Consider the following 27802-nt stretch of genomic DNA (forward strand, 5'->3'; position numbering starts at 1 on the left):
CATCATATTGAAACAGGCTCAGCTGAGGAATAATTTCCCATCTTCACCTCTGAAAGTCAACAATGCTTCTAGATAAATAAGCATAAAATCTAAAATAAATAAATAAACAGTAGTAGTTTTTAGCTCATTTGAAATGTTTTTGTGCAGTCAGCTGCTAATATTTGACCATAATAATCATCACACGTGCTATTGGAGAAGTTTCCCTTTAATATGTATGTGCGTCTTGTACAATCTTGACAATATTTTGGTCACTAAAATAAATTAATAAATATGTGTTCTCACAGAAAATTCATGCCGGGACCTGCAAATGTGGAAAACTGCATAGCAACAACTCATGAAGTCAGTCTATCCCTGTAGTAACACCAAAAACCCAACAGCATTTCAGCATGAATCTACGCTCTCTGTTATCAGACACCCTGATGGATCAGCCTGCTGACTGTACCCCTGAAAGGCCCATTAACACCTCCAGAGGGTAGAGCCCAGCCCCCTCTATAAACAGCCCAGCCGGAGGTCCATCCTAATGGGCTAAGCTCATTCCCAGCCTGGCCTGCTCCAGGTGTGGAAGCCGAGCCCTGTAATTGATAATTAGAGGGTAATAACCCACCGTTCAATGCCGGCCTCGTGACAGGCCCCACACTGTCACTCAGTCAGAGGCATTGGAAACTGGAGAATTGAGGAGGAGGGGAGGAAAAAGCTATAAATCAGCAAAGGATGTGATGGGTGGAAAAAGGAGTGGAAGAAAGAGGTGACTGAAGCAATAGCACATGAAAACACAGGCAGGTTTAAGTGTGATATGTATGCAAAGAGTGATAGAGCAGAGACAGAGTGTTTGAGTACTACTCCAACACAAAGAACCTTCACATGAGAGCTCGTGTGTTTTGCGTAGGTCACAGATAGTGTGTGTGTGGTGCTTGTGATACTGAAGCTAACAATGAGAGGCTGTAACACACAGCAGAGACAACAGGTTGGGCATTTCATTCTACACACACACACACACACATTATGAAATTAAACCACATATCTTTTAAACATAATACAATAAAAATTCTCTAATCTAACACATAAGCAAAAAACCTCCAGCAAGTATTACAGATAGACTTTCTCAGTTTATGATGTTCAGTTTATTCCTCATCGTCCACGTACAGTATGCAGTAATTATATCTTTTCTATAGATTAATAATCTGCAATGACACAAAAGAGGCAAATGATTCAGTTAATCAGATGTGGCATTTTATTCATTTATGTATTTATTTTAATTTTCCCTTTCTCATGTCTTATGTTATAGAAGTGCATTAGCCCTGAGAAAAGCTATTAATCAGAGACTAATGGGTTGTAATTGCAGGCAGGAAGACCCCCACATCAAAAGCAGCAGGTCTCTCAATAGCAGAATAATCACACCTACACTACAGACTTGCCCACAATGAATTAGGTCCCCTGGTGATCCCTGGGTGTGAATTAAAAAAATTTCTGACTCATTTTTCTGTTGAAATCCATCTCATTTATGGTTGGAGCTCATCAAGATGAGGATACCGAAAGGAAAAATAAAAAGGGTAAGAATAACCTGATTAATTAGTCACTGGGTGCTGTAAAAGTGACACATGGCGTGTATTATTCTTCCAAAGAAAATATTTTAAGCGTTTGTTTTCCTAACACCACAAAGTGACTAAACCGGAATAGCTGCACTAGCAGAGTCATTTCCTGAAGACGTCCCATGCCCAACAACATTCTGTCTTTCTCCAGAAACCAGCCACCTGACGGTGAGGTCTGATACCATCTCCTTAGCTACCCTTGACAGGCAGTTAATCGCTGCCACTTGCCTGAGCCATCACACACACACTGTCACACAGCTACAACAAACAGCACAGGCTGATAAGGCTTAGGCTGATTGTTTGAGGTTTAACTCTTCGAAATACACCATCTACCTCTGCTAATTTTCTCATGGGATACCATGCATTGCTTGTCAGAAAGCAGGAATTCAAACTCCCCGAGAGGCTGTGTTTAGTTATCTTTTTCTTCTTTGTTAAATAAATGTTTATTATTATTATTATTAAATGGACATTTAGGGAAACACATAATTAACACATAATTTGGAACAGAAGTGCCAAAGCCGGTCAGCTGTGTAGAAATATTTTTGCACATCATTATTTTCCCAGCTAATGCAATGAGTATAGTAAGATGTGGGATATTGCTGAACATTTTGCTCTCATCATGCCTTAGGTTAAAGTTAACGCTGATGGAAACCAAATCATTTCAGGAAGCAGGTCTAGAACTGGTTGATAGGAAACAAGGAAAAATGCTGGAGGAGGAACTTTTAAGTGTGTTTTGATTACTTTAGTATTCTTTACTACTAAAGTGAGTGTAAGTTAACTTAAAAGAAGAACATTTTCCTTCTTATGACTGAAAACTTTAATTTAAAAGCTGCTTCTCGGCCAAATACATGTTGAGGTTTTGTTGCTACAATCCTACAGCTAGTATGACAGAAGGTCCTCCCTTTAATGTGCTGATCTGCCTTTTCCAAAAGCAACTAAGTCAGATAGGTAAGAATTAGGTCAGGCCTCTATTTAAAAAATCCACTTTTTACTTTTCAGCCATTCTTGTGTTGGATGTGTGCTTCTGGATTGTTGACTAAGGACCCTTACCACATTTAACTTTAAAAATATCACACTGTTGATCCATTCAGTGCTTTTGCAAGAGACGACAAAAGTAGACCCACACTATGACCCAATCTCTACCATGTGTTACTGTAGAAAAACTTTTCATTTTGGACTCTATTTCCTCACTTCACCTCATATGGCATTCAGGTCAAACTGACCTGAAGAAAAACAGAACAAGTACACAAGTACATGTTTCTCACCACTGTGGAAAAGAAACTGGAAAACAGACCATTTTTTGCAAAAAAAAAACAAAAAAAAAAACAAAACAAAACATAGCTAATTGATAAGTTCAGGTCAATTTAACACTTAAATGCAGATGAGTCTTATTTGTTCTTTGTTTAAGGAAACTATTTCAAAATGTCAACAGTACTAATAACTCTTAAATTTCCATAATGTCACCATATGAATGTCTTTTGTTGTTTAATAAACTTGGGCATCTTAAATTATTCAAGGTAAACAAATAATTTTGAGTCTTTCCAGTGGTTTATAAAGCTATCCCAAATTCCATTAATTAGGCCATAACTAAGCAATTTGAGAATAAAGACAAAATGCTAATGGTTTTATTTTGTATGTAATGATCTATTAATATTAATAGTGATATCTGTATTAGTATTTTAAATATTGGTATTAATGGATAATAATGGTGGTGGTGGTGAAGCCCACAATGCCACCACCACTTGTTAAAACAATAAAAAATAATTCTAATAAAAAGCATTTAGAAACTAAGCAGGTGCATTTGTGTTATGAATGAAAATGTGACTGTAGTTTATTACTCGTTTTTATTAATATCAATGATAAGAATAGGCTCGTTTTGCTGTGAAGTTTACAGTAATACATCAACATATTCAACAGCAACATTATACATTCGTGATCACAATTTACAACAACCCCTTTAAAAAGGTGTGACTTGTTTGTGTAAACAATGTGAATTTAATGTTAATAAATCCATGAGATCAAAGTCACTCACATACAATGAATCATTTTCCATCACGTGTTTCTAACTTAGCTCATTTTACTGCAACCTTCATATCACCGGATGCACCTCTTGACTTAACTCACATGGATGTCTTTTGCAGAAACTGCTGGAAAGCAGACCAAAAGAATCAATGTTACATTTTAGCAGCATTTTTTGCAGATGTTACAATCCTGAGGGCGTCATTTAAAAGCTTTCCGGGGTGGAGTCTTGAGTGGAGACCATCTTAACACCTGGGGCAACATCACTTTACAGTATACCCTGCAGCCAACATACAGAGGTATAATGTATGGCTAGTTTCTCTATTTTCCCTCCCAGATTCTTCTTAAGATATCTGCATGTAGCCTTCAAAAGCTTACCAGGTGTTTAGCGACTACTCCAGTTTAAACATTTACACATCCAAGGTTTTCATAGTGTTGATGTTGAGTGAAAAGAGGCAAAAAACAGATACATTCATGTGGACTGATTCTTAGTTTTGAGTGTGTTGTCATCCACTTAAAGTGAAAGTGTAAAGAATAACAAAACTGATGACAAATGCTCACAATCCTGGTTCAACATAGGACAAAATTGAAGGTACAAAAGAGAGCCATTCATTTCTCTGCATTGATGAAACCATGATCTTTGTTGTCTTTGGCAACACTGATGGCACATCCATATGATACCACAGGCATTTCATATTTTACAATACTAATGTGCAAATGGTAACATAATCATGTGTATCAGATTTTTGACAGTTTCATTCCTTCTTCTCATCAGGAAAAAACTCAGGACGTTCCATACCGTCATCCTGTGAGGAAATATGAGCAGCCCTATCACAGAGTGTTTGCACCATAAACACAGTCTTACTTCTGTTTTGGGCTGAAGTACTTTCCAACAACAAATGTGTTGTCCCCACTATATGTAAAGAATTGCTCATGCAAGGCTAGAATATTGCTAAATATTTGTAACTGCTGATACAAACGCAAACATTCACTTGATGAAAACTTAAAAGAAAACCAACCAAAAACTAATTTAATCCAATTCTTCTTTGTTAACACCAAAGATTTGGATTTCATGTCCTGCTCAGACTTGAGATACGCACATATAACTTGATATTCGCACAAATACTCCTTTGTGAGAACACAGGAACATTTAGAAAATTCCTGTGAATGAATCTCCAGTTCCTTTTGACCCTTCAGAGTCTGCAAGAATTTAGCCCAGTTGCCTGAGACCCTGATGTGACCTCCCCTGCTTACAAAGCCCATGGAAGAATGCCAAGCCAGCAGCAGAACCTGAACTAGCTCAAGACCAACACAGCGGCTGGTGATTGTCCATTCTGCTACCAGAAGAAAGCAGCTACTTGACTTCTGATCTGTTTGATAGCCAACTGTCCTCATTGCAGATTCACATGATACTGAACATCAAAAACAACATTTTTGTAAGGCAGTGTTCATCATTGCATCACATGAAAAGATCAAGTGACAAAAATCCTCATTAACAAAAAAAGAAAAAAATAGGAAAGAGGAGAGATGGGTCCAGGGGCAGTTTGGAGATCCAAACATTTGGCAGCTCTTGCATGAGCCAAAACAAGCACAAGCTTCCACCTCAGTAATGCTTCCTGAAGGTGAAAATGTCCCGCTTTTTGGAGCCTCTTTTGCCGTCCAGTGGAGGTGTTGGAGTGGGGTTTGGTGATGACGATGGGGAGGGAGAAGAGGGCTGTGAGGTGGATGTGCCTCCATAGGGGCAGCTCTGGGACTCTGGGTGTTCACCTGAACACTCTACAGTGGGGATGTATCGACTGTCCCACATTCCTGGGCCGCACAATTTACAAAGGTCATGGAGGCTGCATGGGATCCTGGGAAGAAGGCGGAACTGGTAGAGAAGGCTGCGGGCCTGGAAGAGCAGGGCAAACACAGCACACTGAAACATTAAAATAAAATCAATATCTTTTTCTTCTGGCTAAAAGATAACAAAAGACTGTCAAGGTCAGCATTGCACACTGTTACCTAAAGCTCAAAGACTGGTGTGCCTGTTCATAGAACAGAATGCAAAATCTCAGGAAATAACAAACAAAACTACACTCGCAGCATGATAAGAGAAACTAGCTGCAGCATAAACACAGCATACATAAACATGAGGAAGCAAGCATAAGCACAATAGCAGGGATGCAGATCATAAATCCTCTGCATGATGTGGCAGCATCCCATTTAGTACCTCAAGGCCTCTGTGGGCAGTTTACTGTTTGCTGTTTACTGTTGCTTTGCTGCAGCACTGGGCTGGGTCCCATGATGCAAAGAACACTGGGTTTGGATTAAATGAGCAGCACAATGAGTAATTTTAAGAGTACCTAATATATTGGTTTGCAGAGGTACAAAGCCATGAAATAAGAAGATGGAAACATGACATAAAAGGCCCAAAAACCAACAGCGATACCTTGCGTAGCACCAGTTCTCCATTCATGTGCATGGACAGATTGCTGAAATGGAGCAACATTTGGTCAGTAGCGAGCTGCTGCTCTGAAACGTCCTCCCCATAGAGAACAATGATGGCCACGCAGAGAAACAGGTGGAAGTAGTCTGTCTGAAAATGTATCAGAAAAAAACAAAAAAACAAAGGTCAACGGCAGAGGACAAATGCAGGAAGTTGTGCAAATTTCAGTAAGTACATGACTTCAGCTGAACTTCTACATAACTCTCAGTAACTGGATTGAATGTGGAAGTCATCAAACAAAAAGGACAAACAAGCACAAATGAGTGAAACAATAGAGCTTGCTTAACTTTAAGCTTGATGTTGATTTGTTTAAGTTTATCTGAAAAAGAGAACTCACGCAATAACTGGTGGATTAAGACTGTATATTGCATTTTAAGCACAAGATCTGAATACTATTCATCTTTTAGTGATGTGCTGACTTAATGATAAACTTTATTTCATCATGTTGGTTCACATAAAGACTGTCAGTTACAATCTCACATTTCAAATGACAAGAACAGAAAATAATCAGTTGCAACCTAGTATTACAAGATAACGTCCTCTAAACAGTAAAATCTGATATCAATCAGACTTTTTTGCTCATAGCCCATCTGGTATATGACTTTAAACTGTCTAAACCAAGGTTTCACACCATCTCCTCTATCACCACCTGTAGCTGAAGATCTGAACATCTAGCAGAGTCTGAACAGATGGCATGAAGCGAAGACAGAGATATCTGACTCGGCCTCAGCCTAGGGAGGTGTTAAGCTCAGTCAGGAACATGACACAGTTACAAGTTCACTGGATCCTGATTAAGGCAAATATATATATATATATATATATATATATATATATATATATATATATATATATATATATATATATATATATATATATATATATATATATATATATATATATATGCATGCATGCTACAATCTTTATAATTCATGTTAAAAACATAACATGTAGAACAGCCTTTTTTGTTATATAATTATTTTTCCTATAATTAGGCATCACAGTTTCCTTTGGGATCAATTTTAAGTTTCGTATATGCTTTTACTGAAATCTGTCGGAATGTGAGAAATGTGGGACTTTAAGTCAAATCACTACAGAATTAGGTGATTAAATCCCTTCAAGACTAAGAGCACACATTATAGCTATTTAGCAGGATTACAACAGTCTGAAGTGACAGGCTTAAGGAATAACATGAACTCTGTTTTGCATGCCTTCCTGAAAGGCAATACAAACTTTGTTGTTGTTTTTTAAACACCACATGTTTTTTTGTGCACAGAGCCAGCGTTTGCCTAGGTCTTCTTTCTAGCTTGCGTAGGCAAAGAAGCAGTCTGGACTTTGCCCTGACCTGGTAGTGTGCCCAGCAGGCCTCCCACATGCGCAGGGCCTCTGTGTCAGGGAACTCTCTCTTAAAGCAGAGCAGGATCCAGCGGTGGCAGAAGAGGAGCTGGAGGCCATCCTCTCCGAGTCTGGTCAGGTGCTGGTGGAAGCGTGGGAGCATGAGACGCAGAAGCTCCCGCAGGTACATCTGTGGAGTAAAGATTTACTGTCTTGAGCTCTGCTGGAGGCCACCTGTTGCAGTTTCAGCCTAAAGAAATGAGCTCGCCTTGGTGGTCAGATTTGTGCACATGTTGATGAGATTGCTTATCAGATCCTCTGTAGGTCCCTCTGTTACCTCTAACATCTGCAGGTTCATGAAGCCTGTTGTGGTCAATTCATGCTTGACATAACAGCTGACACAATATATTGTCTGACGATGTCAAGAACAGAAAGGGTTTATAACCATTTTTTAAGAGGTCTTATTGTGCTTTTTAAGATCTATTTTTTCAGTCTTTATGTCAATACTAGTTAAAACATATCTTTCTAAAGGTCTCTTAAGAGGAGCTAAAATAGAGTAAAGAAAAAAAGTACTATTACAGCACAGTACAGTTAAGGGTGGGTGGGGGGAAATGAGCTTTTAAAACTTAATTTACATGTCAACTTTTCCTAATAGACCCATAAAATAAAAATATTAACCTGTAAAAGAGTGATCATGGGCTCTTTAACAACACACTTAAAGGGTAAATGATAAACCAGCCATTCTATGTAAAGGAGGCCCAATTTCAAATGTACAGAAACTGCTTTACACATCCCTCAGAGAAGCAGTAACCACAAGATGTGGTCATGTGTTATCTGGTTAACTCCAAGAGGCACAGTAAAACCTCCTACCAGCTGCCTCTCCATGTCTTCATCCCGCGGGGAGCTGATGAAGATGGTGTTCTCCATGAGGCCGACAAAGCACCAGAAGGTGTCACTTTCATCCTGGATCTCGGTGAGCAGAGGGGCCACCAGGTCAGACATGCCCTGGCAGTAACCCATGTCAGGATTAAACACTGCATAGTTGAGCAGAACTCGCCTGGAGCAAAGAACAACCACGGACATCTCATTGCTGCTCTAACTTCTTAGCAGGGGGAAAGAAAAAAAAAACTTCAGCAGAACTTCTGATGCAACAGGGTAATACAGAATCAGAAACATTTCAATTCTTCTGACAGTCTTTACAAGAGCCTCTATACATGTCAGCCAAAACCCCTGAAACCTACAGTCCCACCCAAACACTGAATGAGCCAACATGTGTTTCAGCATTGCTAGTAATGCCCAGAAAAACAGGATAATCTCTGCTTTAGTGGTTGCTATGCCAACTTCTTTTGGTAGCCAGGGAGTTAATTAATGGCTTTTTCTTCTTCCTATGTATATGTATGTGCACTACTTTGAAGAAAACTTTCATTGCAGTCTTTATGCATAAGTATCATATAAACAAAGGGAAACCCTGAGGACATTATATTGTTTTGACACAACAATAAAGTGCAAGTTTGATCATTTTTAGAGACTGCAATATGAGAATCCCTGCTCAAACAACATGAACTGAATAAACCAAGCACACATACTTGTAACATATCAGCAATAGATGTGAGATAACTGTGGGAAGCATGAGATAAGAAGCGTTGTATAGGAACATGGGCAGTTCTGGTATCCCCCACCTCAGACATAATTCCAGGACAAATACCAGGAGCCTCGATGAGAGTCGCTAAACTAATATGCTATTTAAATCCTCTTGCTCCTCGTTTAGAAAGCCATTAGCTGTGAGTATGCATCAAAAGTGCTCAGACGGCTTAGTCAGAGTCAATAAAGCATGAAACTCATTTGCAGCTCCCCCAGGGTTCAGAATATGAAATGAATACTGTAGGTACGGCTGTGTGTGGAGATGAGGAAGAGGGAATAAGAACGGCCCAAGAGGAGAGGACAGAAACAGAGCAAGAATTTACAAGACAGATTGATTGAAAAAAAGAAGTGGGGAGAAGGAACTTGGTCTGACCTCATGATCTCTACATTTGGATTATTCTCTCCTCTAAAGAAGTGGTTGCTGCGATCCGTTCTGACCACATCTTTATCCACTGTGAACTGGACCTTCCTCCAGAATTCACTGTGCTCCTCTGGGCTCATGGACAATCTGAGGAATCACACACACACACACACACACATATCAATTAGAAACTTGAGGAGGAAAAATTTGAAAAAGCTGCAGCGGTTTTCTTGACCAAAATCAGCTGCTAATGTTAATTAACTCTGCGTTTTAATTGATAAGAGGGCAGTAACTAGTGGGTTTAACTTCTTTTTTCCTCTATCGTTATTCTAGACATATATTGTAATTGCTAAAAAATGTTACTCTGGTGTAAAGCTCTAGCTGCAAATGCATGAAAATGTGGGAGTGGGCAAGCTAAGAGCTCCACTGAGGATAATACCACAACCAAAAAGCCCCCACCGTCCCTTTAAATGTTAGGAACTACATTAACAATGTACTCTGTGTGTGGCACTAATGTACTCAAGTCCTAACAAGCAGAGGGGATTTAATTAACACTGTTTGTTTTCCATCTGGCCCCACCAGGAATAATGCACGCACACCTGATGCAACGCCACGCAACTGTTTAGCTTTGGTGCCGTGTGTGTGTTGCTGGATTCTTCCAACCTTTCTATAGTTCTTCTCTGGAGGATGCTGCTCAGCAGTTTTCATCACTTAATATTTCAGTCATTTTTATGGTTCAACAACAGTTAAAATTACAAAGCATGAACCAATTTGACATAATTTATTACTTATCAAAACACATTCACACATCATTCAGGAAATGACACAAAACAACTATACTATAAAAATGTCAGTATCTTAGCAGCAGCTTTTTTCACATGTCCTTAGTTGAAAATGAGCTCAAGTCATTTTGAATTCTGTGGAGAGACGTTCTACGTATTGATCCTCCCAAACAGAGAAAGAGGTCTGTATACAGAACTTTTTTCTTAACGGTGCCTTAAAATTTACCACATCCGTGCCACTTACAGGAAAATCATCTAAAAGCGAGACGGACTTTAAACAAATGAAAATCTTTCCATCCCTGACGGCTGCACCAAATTGAGGCAGAGACAAGTCCATTTGAAACCAAATTAGTTTCCAAAGAGTCCCAAATTTTCACCAAAGGATCATCAGGTAACTTTTACAGCTGTTAAGGAATTACACGTCCGGGCAGATTGAGACTGAACATATTTGAGGGAAAACAAGATCAACTTATTGCTGTTTGAAAAGAACATTGGAGTAAAATTTCGGTTGGAGTAAACAAAAACAAAACAAAAAAAAAAAAACTAGAACCAGACCTTTTGTAATTACTTAATGGCAGATTAATTGACATGCCACATGAATGATTGACATGTTTGGTGCAGACCTAATATTTTCAGGTGCAACCTAAAGAAGCTCAGCAACTACAAAGCATGGCGGTGGAAATGCAATGATACGGGTTGCTTTGCTGCCTTCAGGGACTGTACAGCTTTCTGTCATTGATCAACAACTATAATATCTGCTTTAAATCAAGGAATGATTGAAGACAAGATTATGCCATCTGCCTGAAAGTTGAGATTGAACCTGAAATTGGCATTTTAAGCAGATATGGACTCACAAGACACAAATACTTAAAGAAATAGTTCAAAGACAAGGCAGTTGAGGGTTAACGGATGGCTAAGTCAAAGCTCAGAATTGAGCCCCAGTGAAATTTTTCAGGAATGTAAAGTAGGCAGTACATGTAAGAAAGCTTCAAAACATGTAACCGCTGGAGAAGATTGATGGACAATCATGCAAAATGATATTATCTGCAAAACAACAATATTTACTAGACCCATGGGTTTACTAACTTTATCCACATAAAAGTATTCTATCAACTTATAACTGTAATAATAATGTATTTTTTCAAACAAAGACTAGAGATATTTTCTGGTTGCAGCTTTGGTGTTTGGATTGTTGGTTTGACTCAAGGAGATATTTTAATAATTAAATTGAACTCTGGGAAATTGTGATCGTTGCTCTACGTAATCAGAACATATGTAAGAAAGTATTTATGAACAAAGGGGAACATTACTGACCGAGATAAACTTCCTCTTCCTTTAAGCAAATGTCATGCAAAACTAAGAGTTCTTCTGAATGTCATCTCCCTTAACGAATAGACTTCACCTTCAAGCCAGCTACATCTTCTTATCAACCAGTTGCATTCTATGAAATAACACATGTGTAACATTTGTAATATTTTTATTTAAGAAAAAAAGACAAATAAAGGGATTTTTGGTGCATTATCCGGAAACATCCAACTCTGCATTTTCTGAATACCTAATTCATTATTTATATTTTTATAAATTTAGGGTTTGCGTTATTTATTTATTGTTATTACATGTATATTACTGTCACTTTTATTCATTCGCGTCAGCTTGTATGTGGACATTTAAGCAGATATCCAGTTTGACTGTTAAAAACCATTTTACTCATTAAAGCTGCACCCCTTCCAGTTCCAGCTGCTTAGGAGGTTAGGAGATAAGGAGCAAAAAACCACAGACATGTATCCTTGCTCCTAATGAACAACTTGTGGCCCTGGAGGCTGCTTTAGTCAAAGGGTCTTTAAAGGATTCCACATCGAAGTCAGAACAAGGACACTAATTAAACAACTTCAATAAGACCTTCTGGTATACTCAAAATATTAAGAGGCCATACAGATTAAACCTGTCTGATTATTATATTCATTACAGACAGAGCAGTAGAATGTGTGAAAATATGTCACTTAATATTTTGGTGGTAGAGTGGAGATAATAAAGACTGGAGGGTTCTATGTATATGTGGGATTAGTGTGCATGTGCTTGTCTGTGCATACCAAAGCAGTTTTTTTTCTTTTTACCTCTGACAAGAGACTATGATCTGATAAGCGTTGACATGTTTTTTCTCCAGAGACCTTTTATATCACACCCAGCACCTCCCCTTAACACTTGCCTGATTGTGTCTATTGATTGCTCAGCGCTTGCGATGAGAAGCACCAACAGACTCACATATGGTTTAATGTTTGACTGCCTGAGCATTTGGCAGCTGACGCTGCGGCCGCTTGACAGGTACTCTGCTGCTTGACAGAGTCTGTGTCTTAGACTTTTTAAACAAAAAGATTTCCACCGCATCAACTTAACCTTGCACTGAAAGCCAGGTCTTTCTATAGCCCACCTCCTCTGCTGGATGTCATGATAGTGAGTTCGCTTCTGTAGCCGCCAGGCTTCCCTTTCCTGAGAGGTGGAGTCGTAGCTGTAGTAGTGAAGCAGGAAGGGCCACACCTCACCACGGATGGATGGGTCGATACCGCCAAAAAAGATGGCCTAGCGACGAGTGGGAGGGGAACAGATACGATGAGCACAAAGGGTTCTTTCTCGGACGTTCAGAGGGCAAACAAAGGTCAGAAGTGATAACTGAGATCAGAGCTGTATGCAAACAAGTAGACAACCTGCATTTGACTATCAGATCACTAAACTACAGTGGATGCATAATGTTCATGAGGGCTGCTAAATGCTGCAACAAACAAAAACACAATTTAAATCAGCACATCCAGTAAGAACAGTTGTTTTCTGGTTTTGCATTCGAGCATTTAGAGAGGAAACATCTTGGTCATGGTCTAACTGCCACTGAGTCATTTCTGGAAGATGGTAAGTTATGAGCTGAGTCAATACTGGAGAACTAAAATGACTCACATGGTACATTGGCCAAGACTAAACCTCTCATTATTTATAGAGAGGGATGATGATCAAAACTGAAAGTTTAACACAGCGGAGTTGACTTTCAGTGTGTGTGTAAAGTGTGAAAATGTGACCCTTGAATTTATGGACAATAGCATGTTAGCCAGATGTGTGATCTGATTTATTTTCCTAACCTATCCCATCCCAAGTCTGTAATTACATGAACATGGAAATACACCCTTGCACATACCTTGCGCAGCTTGTATTCCTCCTCCACCTGTCCATTGTGGTTAAGGTGACGTAGCCAGGTGGTGACATCCAGCCGTCGATAGAGCCTTTCCTCTGGGTGGGTCTCGGCTGATGGTAGAGTGGGCCTTTGGATGGAGAACTGCATGCATGACTTTTCATCGGAAACCTTAAGGTAAAGGAGAAAATGAAAAATGGAGGACAAAAAAATGTTGCTAGGGAGCTAAAATTTAAATAAAATCTAAGAAGAGCAGAAACACCTGGAATTTGTAAGCTGACCTGGTCTTTAGGCTGCGTTTCTCTGCAGCATTTCCACTGCTGGAAGACCTCCGCTAGCTTGTCCAAACCAGCATGATGGAAGTGGAGGATCTTATACTGGCTTTCTCTGCTAGCTATCACCAGCTGCCCACTAGTGCACGCCTCATCGCTGCAAACAAACAATGACAAAATAACTCTAAAATTCGCAAACCTGCAGAGTGGCAGGGGAAAGCCACCCCACAAACATGACCTCCCTGTAACTCTCTGCTGACCTGAAGAAAAGTCTCAGTGACCTCATGTGACCCAGGTCCACCCTGAAGACTCCACATAGCTGCTCCAAAGCCAACAACTTTTGCTGCTCCTCCCATCGCATGCCCTGCGAGTGGACGCTGCTGTCAGAGGGGGCGTGGCTGTCCAGACTTGATGCAGAACTGACTGAATGGTTCATGGACTCGTCGCACAGCTCTCTATCAAAATGACAGAAATATTGGGATTTATTTATTTTTTTATTTTCTTAAGCGCTTAATGATTTCTATGACATGAAAGCAGGGAGACTTGTCCCCCACTGTGCAAAAAAATGAATTTTTCATGCCTTTAGATCTAGACAGTTGTTCTTTAATATGGAATATTAATAATAAATAACATGAAGACAGGGGGCTGGTGGTGCTCAGCCCAGTGACAACTGTGCAGCTCAGATCTGCCATGATGTTTTGTCTCTGTGTGGTTCTGCCAAGAGGCTGAAAATATGAGGAATGCATGGAAGCTTCTGAGGACACATAGACACGTACATACACATGGAAATCTACACACACAAATCACACTGTCTGCCGTACAATTTCCCTTGTCATTCCCTTATGGCAAGCATGTTGTTCCCGGCACTGAAACCTGAGCTGAGGGTCTCTGCTGCAGGAGGAGACACACAATAACACAAACACACACATACACTCACTATAACATTTATGTAAAGAGAAGCAAAAGTGTGACAGCATGGAAAATAGACATATGCTAACACAAACATTCACTGTGCAGCAAAGTAAATAGACACCAGTTTGTCAGTTTCAAGAATCTCTCTCTTGCTGATTTACTCCAAGTTTCTCACACACACACACACACACACACACACACAAGTGAATGGACCATAACTAATGACCATAATGCACTCTCAAACACGTCTCTAGACATGCCAAGGCTAGGGAACAGAAATGCGTGAAGCCTGCTGACATCTGAGAAGTAGACTTGCTCATTACTTACTGTAAAACACACATATGATCTATAAAAAAGTAAAACCAGAAGTCATTCAGGATTTATAAAAGATTTATTTTTCCCTTGAGCCTGAATAATTAAGTAAACCCATTTAAAAAAAATCTTTAGTTGTTTTCACCGTTTTCCATTGACACCTAAACAAACAGGAGCTGCATTTTGGTGCATTGATGAGATGAGTGGGCCAGGCCGGTTATTTTTCAGCCTAAATCAGTCACGTTCAGCTGATCGCTTCCCTGTTGGCGAATGGGAACATAACAAGGCCAGATCAATCCAGGCTGTGTGGCTTCCTTATGCTATCTGGTGATTTACTGCTCTCTGTCTCATTTATCACCCCACAAACCAGACAGTGAAGAACCAGTAGGGAAATGGGAGAGAGGCACAGCGGGATCTGGTAAGGAAGTTAAGCTATATGAAATATGGTGGAAGTCTTCCTTTTCATAACTCCAACAACTGTCAAGTGGGGAATGTTTACAAGGCCTATAAGCCCATTTACTTCATTCTTTCCTACATTCTTTAAGTACAGAGTGAGAAAACGCTTAAGCGTGGATCATTCAAGCATGAGTATCTTTTAACATCAACAGACTGATTCTGTTCATTTATAAGCCAGCAGTCACACCACATAAGCTGTACAACTGTAAACAAGCTGTTTTGATGGAGTCAGACTGCTGTTAGTGGCATGTCCCACCAGACCAGGGTGAGATTAAACTGCCCTGAGGCCCTTCATAACACGTCTTTCCACATACATAAGGCTGTACCCCAGAGGAACATGCTGCCAGGTCACACTGAGAACCAGGACCAAGAGCTACAGACCTCCTGGGACTTCAAGTTCCTTCAACTAATCCCTAAAGGGAACAGAGTGATCGGAATGAGAGGGCGGTGTGGGCACTGCAGGCACACGAAGGAAGGTGGTCGGTACACTTTGGACTTTAGAAAAAAGGAGAAAAACACCAGACATTTATAATCAACTGTATATGTCAATAATCCCAAAACGGCACACATGAAAGTCAGACTTTTCTGAGACTTCTGGAAAGCTTTAATCAGTGTCATACAACTCATTTTAACCCAATTTAAACTTTGTAGAAGAATAAATCAAGAAAATATCCAGGATTTGAACAGTGTATTAAAATTCAAAATTCAAAAGCTGAAAAAAATATTGCTGATAAGCTTTTTTCAAACATACCTCATTAAGTCTGAATGTATAATAAATGGCTACAAGCACAGCTTGTTTTCTTTTTAAGGCATGACAAGCCAAAACCATTGGACACCACTGTTCTGAGCTATAATCACATGTTTAAGTTCTACAAAAAAAGCCTCAGGAAGGCAGCACACATTGACAGTTCCGTAAACTACAATTAAATCTTTAAAGAAACTTGTTAAGAAGCCTGACAGACATTGCTGCGGATTTCTCTTTTCTGCTCTCTCCCACCACTCTCCTCTTTCTGCCCCCTTTTCATCCGCTCTCACTCTCCCATACGTGGTTCTTTCTCTTTGAATGATTCCAAGTGACATGTTTCCAGTTCCTGGCCCCTTAACAGTGTCAATTAAAGCAAGCGAGAGAGAAAGAGAGATTGAGTGGGTTCCAGGGTTTTGGCTGCTGCTCTGCTCTCTTCAGTCCTCTAATCCGGAGAGCTGACATTCAGCCCAGCACAACAACCCTGGGAGCACTGGGAATCAAAGGGCTTCACACAGACTTTAGGAAGAGAAGGGGAAAGAGGGGGAGGCAAGATATCTGAGAGGTGGGTAATACTGAAAGAAACAATAAAGAAAGAAAAAAATAAATAAAAATGAAAAAGAGGGAGAGATGGAAAATGAGAGGAAGGAGCTGATGAATATGGGACTGAAGAAAGTTTACAAGAAAAAGGGGGAAAAAACAGGCAAAGGAAAGGATGGATTTGAGTGCCAGAGAGCTAAAAAGAGACACTAAGAGCAAAGAAGAGAAGGTAACAGAGTAAAGGTTAGAAGCTGTGAAGCAGAGTGCTGCCAAGTCGAACTTTTTCTGCACTTACAGTGAGCTGGGGTCTGAGAAGTCCTTAAAAAAAACACTAAAAACATTAAAAACCCACACAGACTCACTGACACTGCCTCACAAATTCTGGGCAACAACTCACGCCAAATAGCTGCATGAGGAAACAACCACGAAGGGAATCATAAAATTAAATGGCTCTGAGGTCCGAACAGCAACACAATCGCTGTGCAGATGGCTCCGCTGATTAAAGAGCAGCCTGTGGAAGTTTTGTGGTTTTTACATTTGTATCATTTGAAGTTTCATTTTTAGTAAATCTAAGGCATTTCAGAAATCTCAGACTGAGAGCTGCTTTAAATGAGTGAACACATTTTCATGCCTCCTGCTGAAGTCATCTACCTGCTTTCACTCTCTGGGGACCTTCAGTTGTAGAGCAGAGAGCCACCATGTGGCTGCAAACAGTACACCATCCCACATGCAATCAATTCTTTTCTTTCTGGCGCCACCTTCTGGTAGCTTAGAAGGAATATGCAAAATTTGACAACAAATAAGTGTCTTTCTGTGTTAGAGTTCATTTCCACAGCAAATCACTCAAGCTTGTAATTACTGACAAGACAAGAAGTAATCAGAAATCTTGTCCTCAGTCATAAAGCTTAGGATACGTTACTCTAAGCTTTACTAATACTAATCCACTGATCAATTCAATATCAAAATAAATGTTACAATCAAATTTGTTTTTGTCTTTTACTAGAATTGCTGGTCAAATACTGATAACCTTAAGAGATTTACTCATGATTAATTAATTCTTAGGGAAAATGGGTTTAAAAGTTTAGGCCTGGTACACACACACAACGATTTTTTATCTGATCGAGACCTAAAACGTGAAGATAAAAAAAAAAAAAAAAAATCAGTTTGGATTGTATTGTGTGTGGTGTGCTCCAAAAATGTAATCACAGAACAAACGTCAAAACATAGAAGAACCATAGCAACAACCGGCAAAAAAAGAAGAAGAAGAAACATAGTAACAATCGGGAAACACAACACACAGCATGGAAGAGGACATACAGGACGAGGGAATGATGGTGGTCTTGGGACTGTTGTTAACAGAAAAAGCCAGAACTGAAAAAAATAAGACTGGAGACGGCATGAACACAGACTTTATTTACTTCCTTGTTCCCCAGCCAGTTCGCTCTCTGATTGGCTACCTTCCGTACCACGTCACCATCCACGCAGTCGCAATGCATGAGTCGGCATTCTTCAGAAATCGGCTCTAAAATGTTGAACATGTTCAATATTCCCAATTGTCGACTACAACCCGCTTCGGAGCGGATTATCTGGACAAATCAGTAAGACACCACAGACCAAATAATGATTGGACAGGGAAATCTCACAATGATCGGACGTTTGCTGTCCGAGGTCGGGAAGAGGCAAAATCGGGACAACAACTGCTCAAAAATCGTTGTGTGTACCAGACCTTAGCAGCTACTTCACCTTTAAAAGGCCCCATAATATACATTTTTTCCACAATTTCATATGGGTTTCAGAGCTCCAGCAACATTGTTTTCAATATTACCCCAAATTCAGCCTTGGTCCTTAATTTCAGCCATTCCAGATGTGGCTCTACTGAGAATGGGCTGTTTCTGTGTCTGAACCCTTTGTTGTGACACAAAGGGAAATTTCTCAAACTCATCCGTTTGAGCACACATTCTCTAAAAAGTGGAGCAAGCAAGTGAGAGCGGAGACAGAATTTTTTCATTTTTTGGGCCTTATACACAGACTACATATAACTGTTAGAAAAAAACTTTAGAAAGTGAATTTTGCATAAAATGTGTCCTTTAAACCATGTTTCAAGGACACTGACCTTCATGAGGTGTTAACGTCTATTCAAAGTGATGCATAATGAATTATTAGATTAATAAATGAGGCCAGTTTCTGTCACTTAAGTCTGTGCTGTATTATGACAATATGTATACTATTCTCCTCATAGTGCCTAATTCACCAGCACTAAGCACTATTATGTCCATAAAATCCTATATGCTGAAGATGGATGCTCCATTCAGTCGGCTTGAATGTTCTTATTCACGAGGCTTTCAAGGATCAGGTCCCCACAGATCTACAGTCTAGGTCTCTGAAAAAGTATTTGCATCCTTATCAATATGGTTATCATGATTTCATTGTGCACTTCTGACTTTCATGTGAATATATTTCTTGTCTGTGAAACCACAAGCCTAAATGCTATTTTAAAAGAGACTTAACTGCAGTCAGACTTTTCCTGGTTTAAAAAAGGGTTAGAAAATAATCAGTAATGTAATTTTTTCAACCCAAAAAAAGAAAGAAAAAATACAAAGAAGCTTTAAAATAAAACAATGATTATCCCGCTTTTTTGCGTTACAGCATGTTGCATGTTAAGAACAGAAATCTTTAATCCCAGATTTAATAACATCCAGGAGGACCAGGTTGTGTGAAGCAGTGACTGATGACAACAACAATTTACATTTAATCAATTTGGTTTTACTCAAAAATCTTTTAATAAGGCCCAGAACTCATGTTGCTTGCATTACAACCAGAAGCCCCTCCATCCACCACATCACCCCCATTCTGCAGCAGCATCACTGGCTTCTGGTTCAACATTTCATCAACTTCCAAATCCTTCTGTATACATCCACCATCTTTCCCCTTATTTGTCTGATTTGGTCCAGATCACCACTAAATCCCCTTCCCTCAGATCCTACTCCTCTCCCTTCCCCTCGCCTTGCCATCATGGAGAACACAGCATTTAATTGGCTCTGCTCCCCAGCTCTGGACTCAAATTTACCTGTTCAAAATTGTCCACTGCACAAAATTTCCTTCACTCCGCCATGCTTTATCTATTGATTTATTTTCTTTTATCTTGCCCTTTTGCACCTGTTCTAATAATATTCTGTCTATAATGCACAGTTTCCTTGTGAGTTTTGAAAATAAAATGTCATTATTAAATTAAATGTTTTTGAAAAACCCAGTCATCAACTATGGTGCACAGATGATGAAAACTTGTAAATGAGCTACAACTATGTGCAAAGATTAAGAAAAAAGATATATAAATATATAATATTTAAATTATTAAAATATGTTTAACTAAAATAATATTTACACTAGTTTGTTTTTCCAGAAGAGTGTTCACTCAGACCACTCAGATGGTTTGTTCCCCCTTCAAGTTAAGAACCTATACAACCACTGAATTAACTACATAGGATGTTGTGGAGCAATTTTTACTAAATGTTTCATCCTGACATGTTCTGTGTATCAATAAATATAATCGCAGTAATTATTTTTAAATCAATTATCCTTAAAATTATAAAATAAATAGAATATAAGGCTTTAGTTGTCTTTTTCCAAGTCTGATAGTCACTGACTTGTAGAACAGCTTCTCTGATCTATCCATCAGGCTTACAGCTTTTATAGCTGTTTGCAGTCCTAGTTACAAAGGAAGACACAACTGAGCCAAATTAGAAGCAGCAGCATGTGAGAGCTTTAACAAAAAAAGGTATAAAGGTGACTTGTTTTATTTCTTTTGAAGACAATTAAATGACATGAAAACACAAACATAAGAGCAGTCGTTGCTTTTATGTCTAACAGTACAGGATGTGCTCCTAAAGATGTTCCTGAATCAACGTCCCAGCAGAATCAGTAGCTACTGCAGTTTATTTTATTTTTTTTATCTCAAGCTGAGAGTGAAGACGGAGACATGCAGGGGGCACTTTATCAATTAATCCGCCAATTAAGTCTATCAAAGCCACATTTCCTGGGTAGGACGAGCTAGATCTCTGAGAAGCTACAAAAACAGCCATAATGCTATCGGTAATATCTAAATATTACCTCATGTCAGCCCTCTCACTCACCTGCTTTCGCTGTCCAGGAAGACAGAGCCGCTGCTCTCACACAGCGCCTCACTAACAGGAGACAAGCAGAAAGGGGAGGAGAAGGTGTCCGAGTCTGAGCCCATGGTGCTGTCCCGGCTCACTTCATCCGACAGCTCGCAGGAACCCTCGTCGCCCTCCTCTCCAGCTGAGGGCAGCTGTTGCTGATGTGAGGAGGGGTCTGTCCCGGCCTCGACCACCAAGCTGTGGCTGTCTGCAGAGGTGCTACTAGTAATGTTAGTTTCATCATCCTCATCTTCCTCTTGAGCTGCTGGGGGACGGGAGTGTGTTCTGGAGAGGAGAAATGGTTATCAATATTACCAACATGTTAAAATCTGGTTTTAAAAAGGAAAATGCTGAAATTATGCTTGGCTTTATACTTGCATTAGAATTAGCTAGCTTCTCAACACACGTTATGAATTCTGGCTGAGTCTTTTCCTGTTTTGCAATTAAATCAAAGTTAAGATAACTATCAATACATAGCCTTTTTTTTAATATATCTTTTTATAATAGGGACGAATCATCTGCCCTGTGGTGTTTCTCAGACATGTTTCACTAATGAAACAGTGCAGGAAAATCAAGGTTAACTGGATAGACGAGAACTTCTCCACCAGCTCTCTAACTTCACCAAACCACACAGCACATGGTCAAAAATTGATTGGATGCACAAGGTTTGGCCTGCTAAGTAGCATTTCTATTTGTCCTGTTTATAGGACATACGTTTTGATTCGTTCAGATTTTGATGACCACCACTTTTTTACTTTAGGACCTGGTTCATGTTTTCGGGCTTACAAAACACCATGTGAATGAAACATCCAAATGAGAAAAAACTTCAGCAGATACACCTCAACTCATCTGTGAGTACATGACCTTAATTTTATCACACAGGCTCTGTACAATCAAAGCCTCGCAGACCCCCTGAGCTCCTTGAAGACCTCAGGTTGGAAACAACTGCTTTAAACATATACTCATCCTCTTTATTTATACTATTTTACAAAATCAAAATATTACAAATCCAGCTTTTTTCATAACCTTCAGATTTTTTTAATACTTCAATTTTTCCAAGTTGCTTATTTAGTTTTCTAAATATGATCAAGTTCAAAACTCTATTACATTAGGATTTAGATATATTTTAAGACATGGCATTTCGTACCGTCGGCCTCTGCGGCGGGCGTTCCTGCGTACAGGGGAGCTTTCCGGAGTGATGTATCGCAATGCCTCCTCATCCTGCCTCTGGATGCGGGAATTAGGGACCCAGGTTAAAATCAGAGTAGTACCCAGGCTCTCATCCTTCTCCACATGCACACATAGGTAACCTGCAGAGGGCAACAAAACCCTGCCTGTGTTACAAGTTATTAGTTTTGAAAAATTGGTAATATAAAAGGTTCTGTGATTTCTTCTTATAAGTAGAGGGTAGATGCAACTTTAAGACAAACAAGTAATCTGAGAAGAAACAAGAGCTAGACATGGAGGAAAATCTGAAAGGTGAGTTATGACCCTGAAATGAACTCAAACAAAAAGGAGAATGACAGAAGATAAGAGATGAAATATTAAGTTTCAGACCAGCAACAGCATAAATCTTCATACAGCCCTCACATGAACAATATAGCAAGCACACAAAAGATAAAATTATTTTAATTCCAGCCTTTTTCCAAACTAAAACTGAACTTATTATCTTCTATATTCACACTAAAAAGGTTTTAAACCAAACCAAGTTCTATTAATAAATGAAGTTAGACAATTTCATCTTCTGATATTTTTCCTGTTATATTTTATCTGAACAACTTTTACTTTTTCTTCATTTTCTACAAATCTGTTCAATTATTTATTTGTTTTTGTATTTTTGCTTTATTGTGTCTAAATGTTTTTTTTTTTTTTCTTTTTGTGGTGATGAAAGGCAAATCAACGTGTAATAGAGCCATGGGGGCACCATTTAATCACTTTTGCAGATGGTGAGTCAGATTTACTGCTTCAAACTGGATTATTGAGCAAATTTGGGGGTTCAAAGTGCTGCTTTGGAAGGTTCAAGGTTCAGAGAGTCTTTATTATTCCCATGGGGTATTTTGCTATGTAGCAAGCAGTAAAGCATTTGGTGCAACAATCACACAGAAAGAACAATAAATAGCATAAATAAATAAATACATAAATAGATAAATAAATAAAGAGCTACTTGTTCAGCAGAGCGATGGCAGCAGGGACAAAATAATACCTGTATCTGTTAGTCCTGCTTTATGGCAGGATGTCTCTGCACCCCGACAGAAGCAGTAAGAACCCATGAGCCAAATTGTGGCTCTGATCCGTAAAGCCTGTAAGGATTGAACGGGCCTTGCTTAGGAATCTGATTTGATACGGGGCTGAGAGGTCCGTCAGGTTAATCTCTGCATTGGAATGTTAGATATTTAGCATTTTGCTACAGGGGATCAAACTATAGCTGGCCTACAAAGCCCTGAATAATGTGGCAAATCTAATCAGGATTTTTATGAGGCACAAGATCCTTAAATCTGAAAGCTGCAATTTCAGCCATTTTTTTTTAAATCTACAGTTCAAAATGTATTGAATATACACAGCTAATATTTGTTATTTCGCTTTATAAGAACATTTCGAAGGCATATGCTTAGTTTCAAGGTTACGATGATTTAAAAGTGGGCAAAAACTTGGTAAAAGCAAAAAAAAAAAAAAAAAAAAAAAAAAAAAAAAATCTGTTTTATGAAATAAATAAATGTAGTTTTTTTTGCACCTAAATGCACATCTCTACAGGCAGTAAAATATTTTTTTTATTACTTCAGAATAGAATAAAAATCTGAAATTTGAGGTGTACACAGAAGAGCGCAAATGTCTTTTTGATACAAATGAAATAGCTTGAATGATCCGTAGACACTTGCTTGGTAACCACAAGATCCACATCACAAACACGGACAGGGTCTACTGCCGTTGTCTACATGGTAGCAACTTGTGCAAATATAACCAGATAATTTTCTTACATTGGTAATAGTCTCAGTAAAAACTAAGCTAACGGGTAAGCTGTTCCTGCTGGCCTGAATAATCTACTTTGAAACTGTGTTAGTGCAGCCAAACCTGGATGGTGCTCAGCCAGGCCAGGCAGGGGCTCTGCAGGGTGGACACAGACGTTATTTTTGGAGAAGATGATCTCGCCGTCCAGGCCTGAGCGTAAAGATGAGCCCCCTGCCCCGGGATTAAAGGTCAGGAGGTCGGACGCCTTGGAGGAAGCACGCCGTAGGAGCCGACCCAGAGACATCTCCTCAGGCGCTGGGACACTGAGCCCATCCTCTGATTATCAAGAGTGAAAAAACAACATGATTTATTAGGCAGATATCGTATGACAACATTAAGAAGTAGGAAAGAAAATAGAAGAGAAAAAAACTGACCATTAATAAAATATTTTAAGGACAAATGAGACAACATAGCTTTAAAGCCGCATAGATCCACACTTCATTCTCTCTGTTACATTAATGCTAATATTTACTGCAGAATCCTTACTGCAGCACTCCAACCTGGAATTCCCTGTCCTCTCTGTACTTGTTCAGCATTTCTCTGAGCCATGCACCTGCACCAGCTCACACAGTTACGGCTCCTGTGTCCCACCTTTTGCAAACAGCACACTGACACACTGATGTGTGCACACACACAGAAAAAAAAAAAACACTACACAAACACTCCCCTCCATCCGTGTGAAATTCCAAGTGGTTATCTGGAGTCAACAAATGTCATTAACATCACTGCTGAACAGGGATCAGCGTGTCACACCACCAGTGTTTAAACTGTCTGTTTCAGCAAGAGAGCTTTGTGTGATGAAACAAACTTCACATGGAACTAACAATGAAGCTCTTTTGATGCTGCCGCATGTTGAAGACTTTCTTCTCTGCAAAGGCTCTCCAGGCTTGAAAAAGATCTTAAAGCAATTAAAATCTTACATCTTCTTTGGCTCATCTACTCTACAGTCTAACTCACTGACCTCTTGTCTGAGAGTTCCCCATGTTGTTTACATCTGTACCTTTGGATCCGCTTCATGTCTCTAACCTTGTTTTCTTGCTGGCTGAACACTGACACATACTCCCTGCTCTATCTCAGGAATGTTCCCTCCTTTTTCCTCAAGGGTTATGTTTACCGCTGCTTGATTAAGCTGGCACCCCACTTCCTTCTTCCAGGCTTCACACAGGAAGTGTGCTGGCACAAAGTCTGGGCACAGTCGTACAGAGGAGTGCTGTGGGCCATCGTGTGACTTACTTTGTTTTAAGCTGAATTTGGCTTTTTTTTTTTTTTTTTTGGCACAGAACATCTTGCAGAAAAGTGGCTTGCTGTTTTTTGCAGATGTCAGTCATCTTGAAAAGCAGGAGAATGGTTGCAATTGCAAGATTTTTTCACAGTCCAAAATGGAAAATAAATAAATAAATGAAAAAGTTGATATACCATGATTTATGCACCTGATAAAGTAAGCAAATTGTCTCAAACAAGACGCTTGAGTTAGAATATCTATGGCAGTTTTACTACATTAAAAAATACAAAACAATTTATCCTCCATCAAAACTCAATAACTATCAATAATTCAATGACCACTTAACTGTCACATCTTTTACAGCAATCAATTTAAAACAAAGTTTTGATTGTTTTAAAAGATTTTTCTAGTCTGAACACATCTGATTTAATTAAGCCAAGAAAAAAAGTACCCTTTGTAAAGTTTGCTTGCCCACAGTTCTGCTATACAGCAAGTCATCACACAACACTGAATATTTGTGTTTATTATTAGAATATTAGTAGTAGTTTAGTATTAGAATATTATTGACCGACACCGGAGCTATTTACTATCCAAGCTAACTTCTGCTTTAAATGACAACAAACCAGTCCCCCCCCCCCCCAAAAAAAAGAAAAGTGAAAGCAGCATCTGCAGAAGATGTCCAAACAAACATGGCAGTTTATTGTAAACATGATGACAAGCTTGGTTCTCAGATATATCACACTGCTGTTTTCAGTTGTTTCATTACAGTAAAAACACACTGCTGTGCTTCTATGCTGTAGTTATTTTGGTCTGTATGGTGACCCATGGCAGTCTCGTGTTCAGACTGATAAGGGAAAGTGTCCTGTCCCTCCTTTCTTTTCACTCCATCCATAATGGTGTCAACACCTCCATGTGCTCACACTCTGCTTCTCCTCTTTGACCTTTCAATGTTTTTCCAAATGACTCATGCAACACCCTTCTGGACTCACTCTATTCCCACTGTGACCTACAGAATGTGTGACATTTTATAACTTTTAACAGACTCTCTGACATTAAAAAAAGGAGAAGAGTATAAAACCTAAGCTGCAAAAGTGTAACGGCCAAAACCTTTTAGGGTCTCAGTTTCTCACCTCAGGGCAACATTAATTAAGTTGTCACACTGACATTTGAATAGAGGAGCCAATGGTGAACCCCCTTTCCTTTTATCTAGGCTGCACACCAACATGCCTGGGGCAGCTGAAAAGACACCATCCACAAAGAAGGCTGAAAAAGAAGTAGGCTTTCCACAGTCTGAGTGAGTTAAAGGAAACTTTACCGTGGGATTTATTGGAAAACTGTTCAGGCTTTGCTACATCTGGAGACACTTAAAACATGACAAACTATTTCCCATTCAGGAAGAATGTGATACTGTTATATTCACATCATAAAGTCACTCAGTGCTCTAAAATTTTAAGACCTTTCTCAATTTAGTTCAAGCAATGAAAGCCGCATAATCCGTGCAGCCACTTATCTCAACAATAATGAAAAAATGAAATAGTTGCACTGTGATGTAAAATTAGGAAAGGCTTCGGTTTGTGATTAATCTGGCCAAAAAATTTATATTCAACCCTTACGGGTGGTTATGTTGAACTATATAATCAAAATTGCTGCAGCACAAAATACCAAAGATGCACATAGAAATACATAAAAGTAAATTATTAAAAGGGGTTTATAAAGTTTTAATCTGTTGACTGTGAGGCATCAAAGACAAAATTATGTGATTGTGATGTTTATAATATTTGTGATTGAATGGTTTGTAATCTGAAAGAGTTCTTTATCGACATTTTATCCTTGTAAAATATCTTACAAAAACCTGCTTATTAAAAGGCATTTAAACTGCAAGTCAATCCAATTCAAAAACCACAGCAAGTCGCGATGTAGTGGTGGTATTTTGTCTTCTGAAGTGAATTACACTGCAAGATGTTTGTGTTAGTCCTTTAAAACATTTCCTACCGAAACATTAGGTCTCCCTGTCCTGACTGTGGCGGGACAAGTCTTAATAGTAATAGCTTGGACAGCAGAGGCGTGCCGGGTCAGCAGCATCCGCCTGACAGGAGCTGAGGATGGACAGGGCTATTTACACAGGCCTCTGTCATCCCTGAGCAGGGACTCCATCTGTCCCACCTTTAACATAAATATTTTAGTTTAGCTGCCTAGACCATGGCCGAAATCACTTGTATCATTTAGCGATGTCCACGTTCACATTTTTTTAAGTTGATCTAATCCAGCAGTTACACTGCAACCGCATAATTATTGGCTCGTTTAGGATAAAGTGTGTCCTGCTTGACTGCTGGCACTTGTTTCAGCTGGGCGGTTAAAAATGAATGAAAAGACAGCAGCATATGGGGGAAACGGGGCTGAGTCTCACCTTCAGTCCCACCGCAGCAGTCTACAGCCCATGCCGGACAGCCATCTCAACTGAGCAGGCAGAGGCCGAACAGTACGAACCGGGGTAGTTTCAGCTGCTTTCTCGTGGATTTAGCTCGCGTTGTTACGAACTCCTGTCTTGTTTTCATTCCCGTATTTCTTGACAATGACACTACACGTTTATCTGTAGGTTTTTATAGCAGAAAACGCTCACTTCCGGTTTGACTTTCAATGTAAATGCGCTTTTGACTAGTACGTCGCGTGTACGTTTAGACTGGACGCTTTAACTTGAAAGGCGCAAGTGTTTCACTTCTTGATACTTCATGTTTATTTGTGTGACTTGACCTCATAGCTCAAAACCCTTCTTATTTAGCTGCTTCCGGCGCGAATGCT

General features: G+C 39.4%; 1 protein-coding gene across 1 annotated transcript; it reads right to left on the reverse strand.

Annotated features, from left to right (window-relative positions):
• Positions 1 to 3414: 3414 nt before the first annotated feature.
• tbc1d16 (TBC1 domain family, member 16) lies at positions 3415 to 27613 on the reverse strand. Its single transcript, XM_041974524.1, has 13 exons — positions 27411 to 27613; positions 23845 to 24057; positions 21923 to 22085; positions 20752 to 21060; positions 13920 to 14114; positions 13669 to 13816; positions 13394 to 13558; positions 12641 to 12789; positions 9443 to 9577; positions 8299 to 8485; positions 7439 to 7618; positions 6040 to 6186; positions 3415 to 5499 (listed from the first exon to the last, which is right to left on the reverse strand). Exons 2-13 carry the CDS (start codon positions 24023 to 24025, stop codon positions 5212 to 5214), a joined length of 2247 nt encoding a protein of 748 aa, XP_041830458.1. The 5' UTR covers positions 24026 to 24057; positions 27411 to 27613; the 3' UTR covers positions 3415 to 5211.
• Between the last annotated feature and the right edge of the window lie 189 nt (positions 27614 to 27802).

Source organism: Melanotaenia boesemani, chromosome 2 (assembly GCF_017639745.1).
Source record: "Melanotaenia boesemani isolate fMelBoe1 chromosome 2, fMelBoe1.pri, whole genome shotgun sequence".
Taxonomy (NCBI): Eukaryota; Metazoa; Chordata; class Actinopteri; order Atheriniformes; family Melanotaeniidae; genus Melanotaenia; species Melanotaenia boesemani.

What these genes read in the sequence shown, in the direction of transcription:
- tbc1d16 (XM_041974524.1), bottom strand. Translation starts at nt 24,025, where the DNA reads ATGTCTCTGGGTCGGCTCCTACGGCGTGCTTCCTCCAAGGCGTCCGAC. An exon ending in AAACGCAGCCTAAAGACCAG is followed by an intron (nt 13,559 to 13,668) that starts GTCAGCTTACAA and finishes CTTTACCTTAAG; the next exon opens with GTTTCCGATGAAAAGTCATG. An exon ending in AAGACATGGAGAGGCAGCTG is followed by an intron (nt 7,619 to 8,298) that starts GTAGGAGGTTTT and finishes TTTACTCCACAG; the next exon opens with ATGTACCTGCGGGAGCTTCT.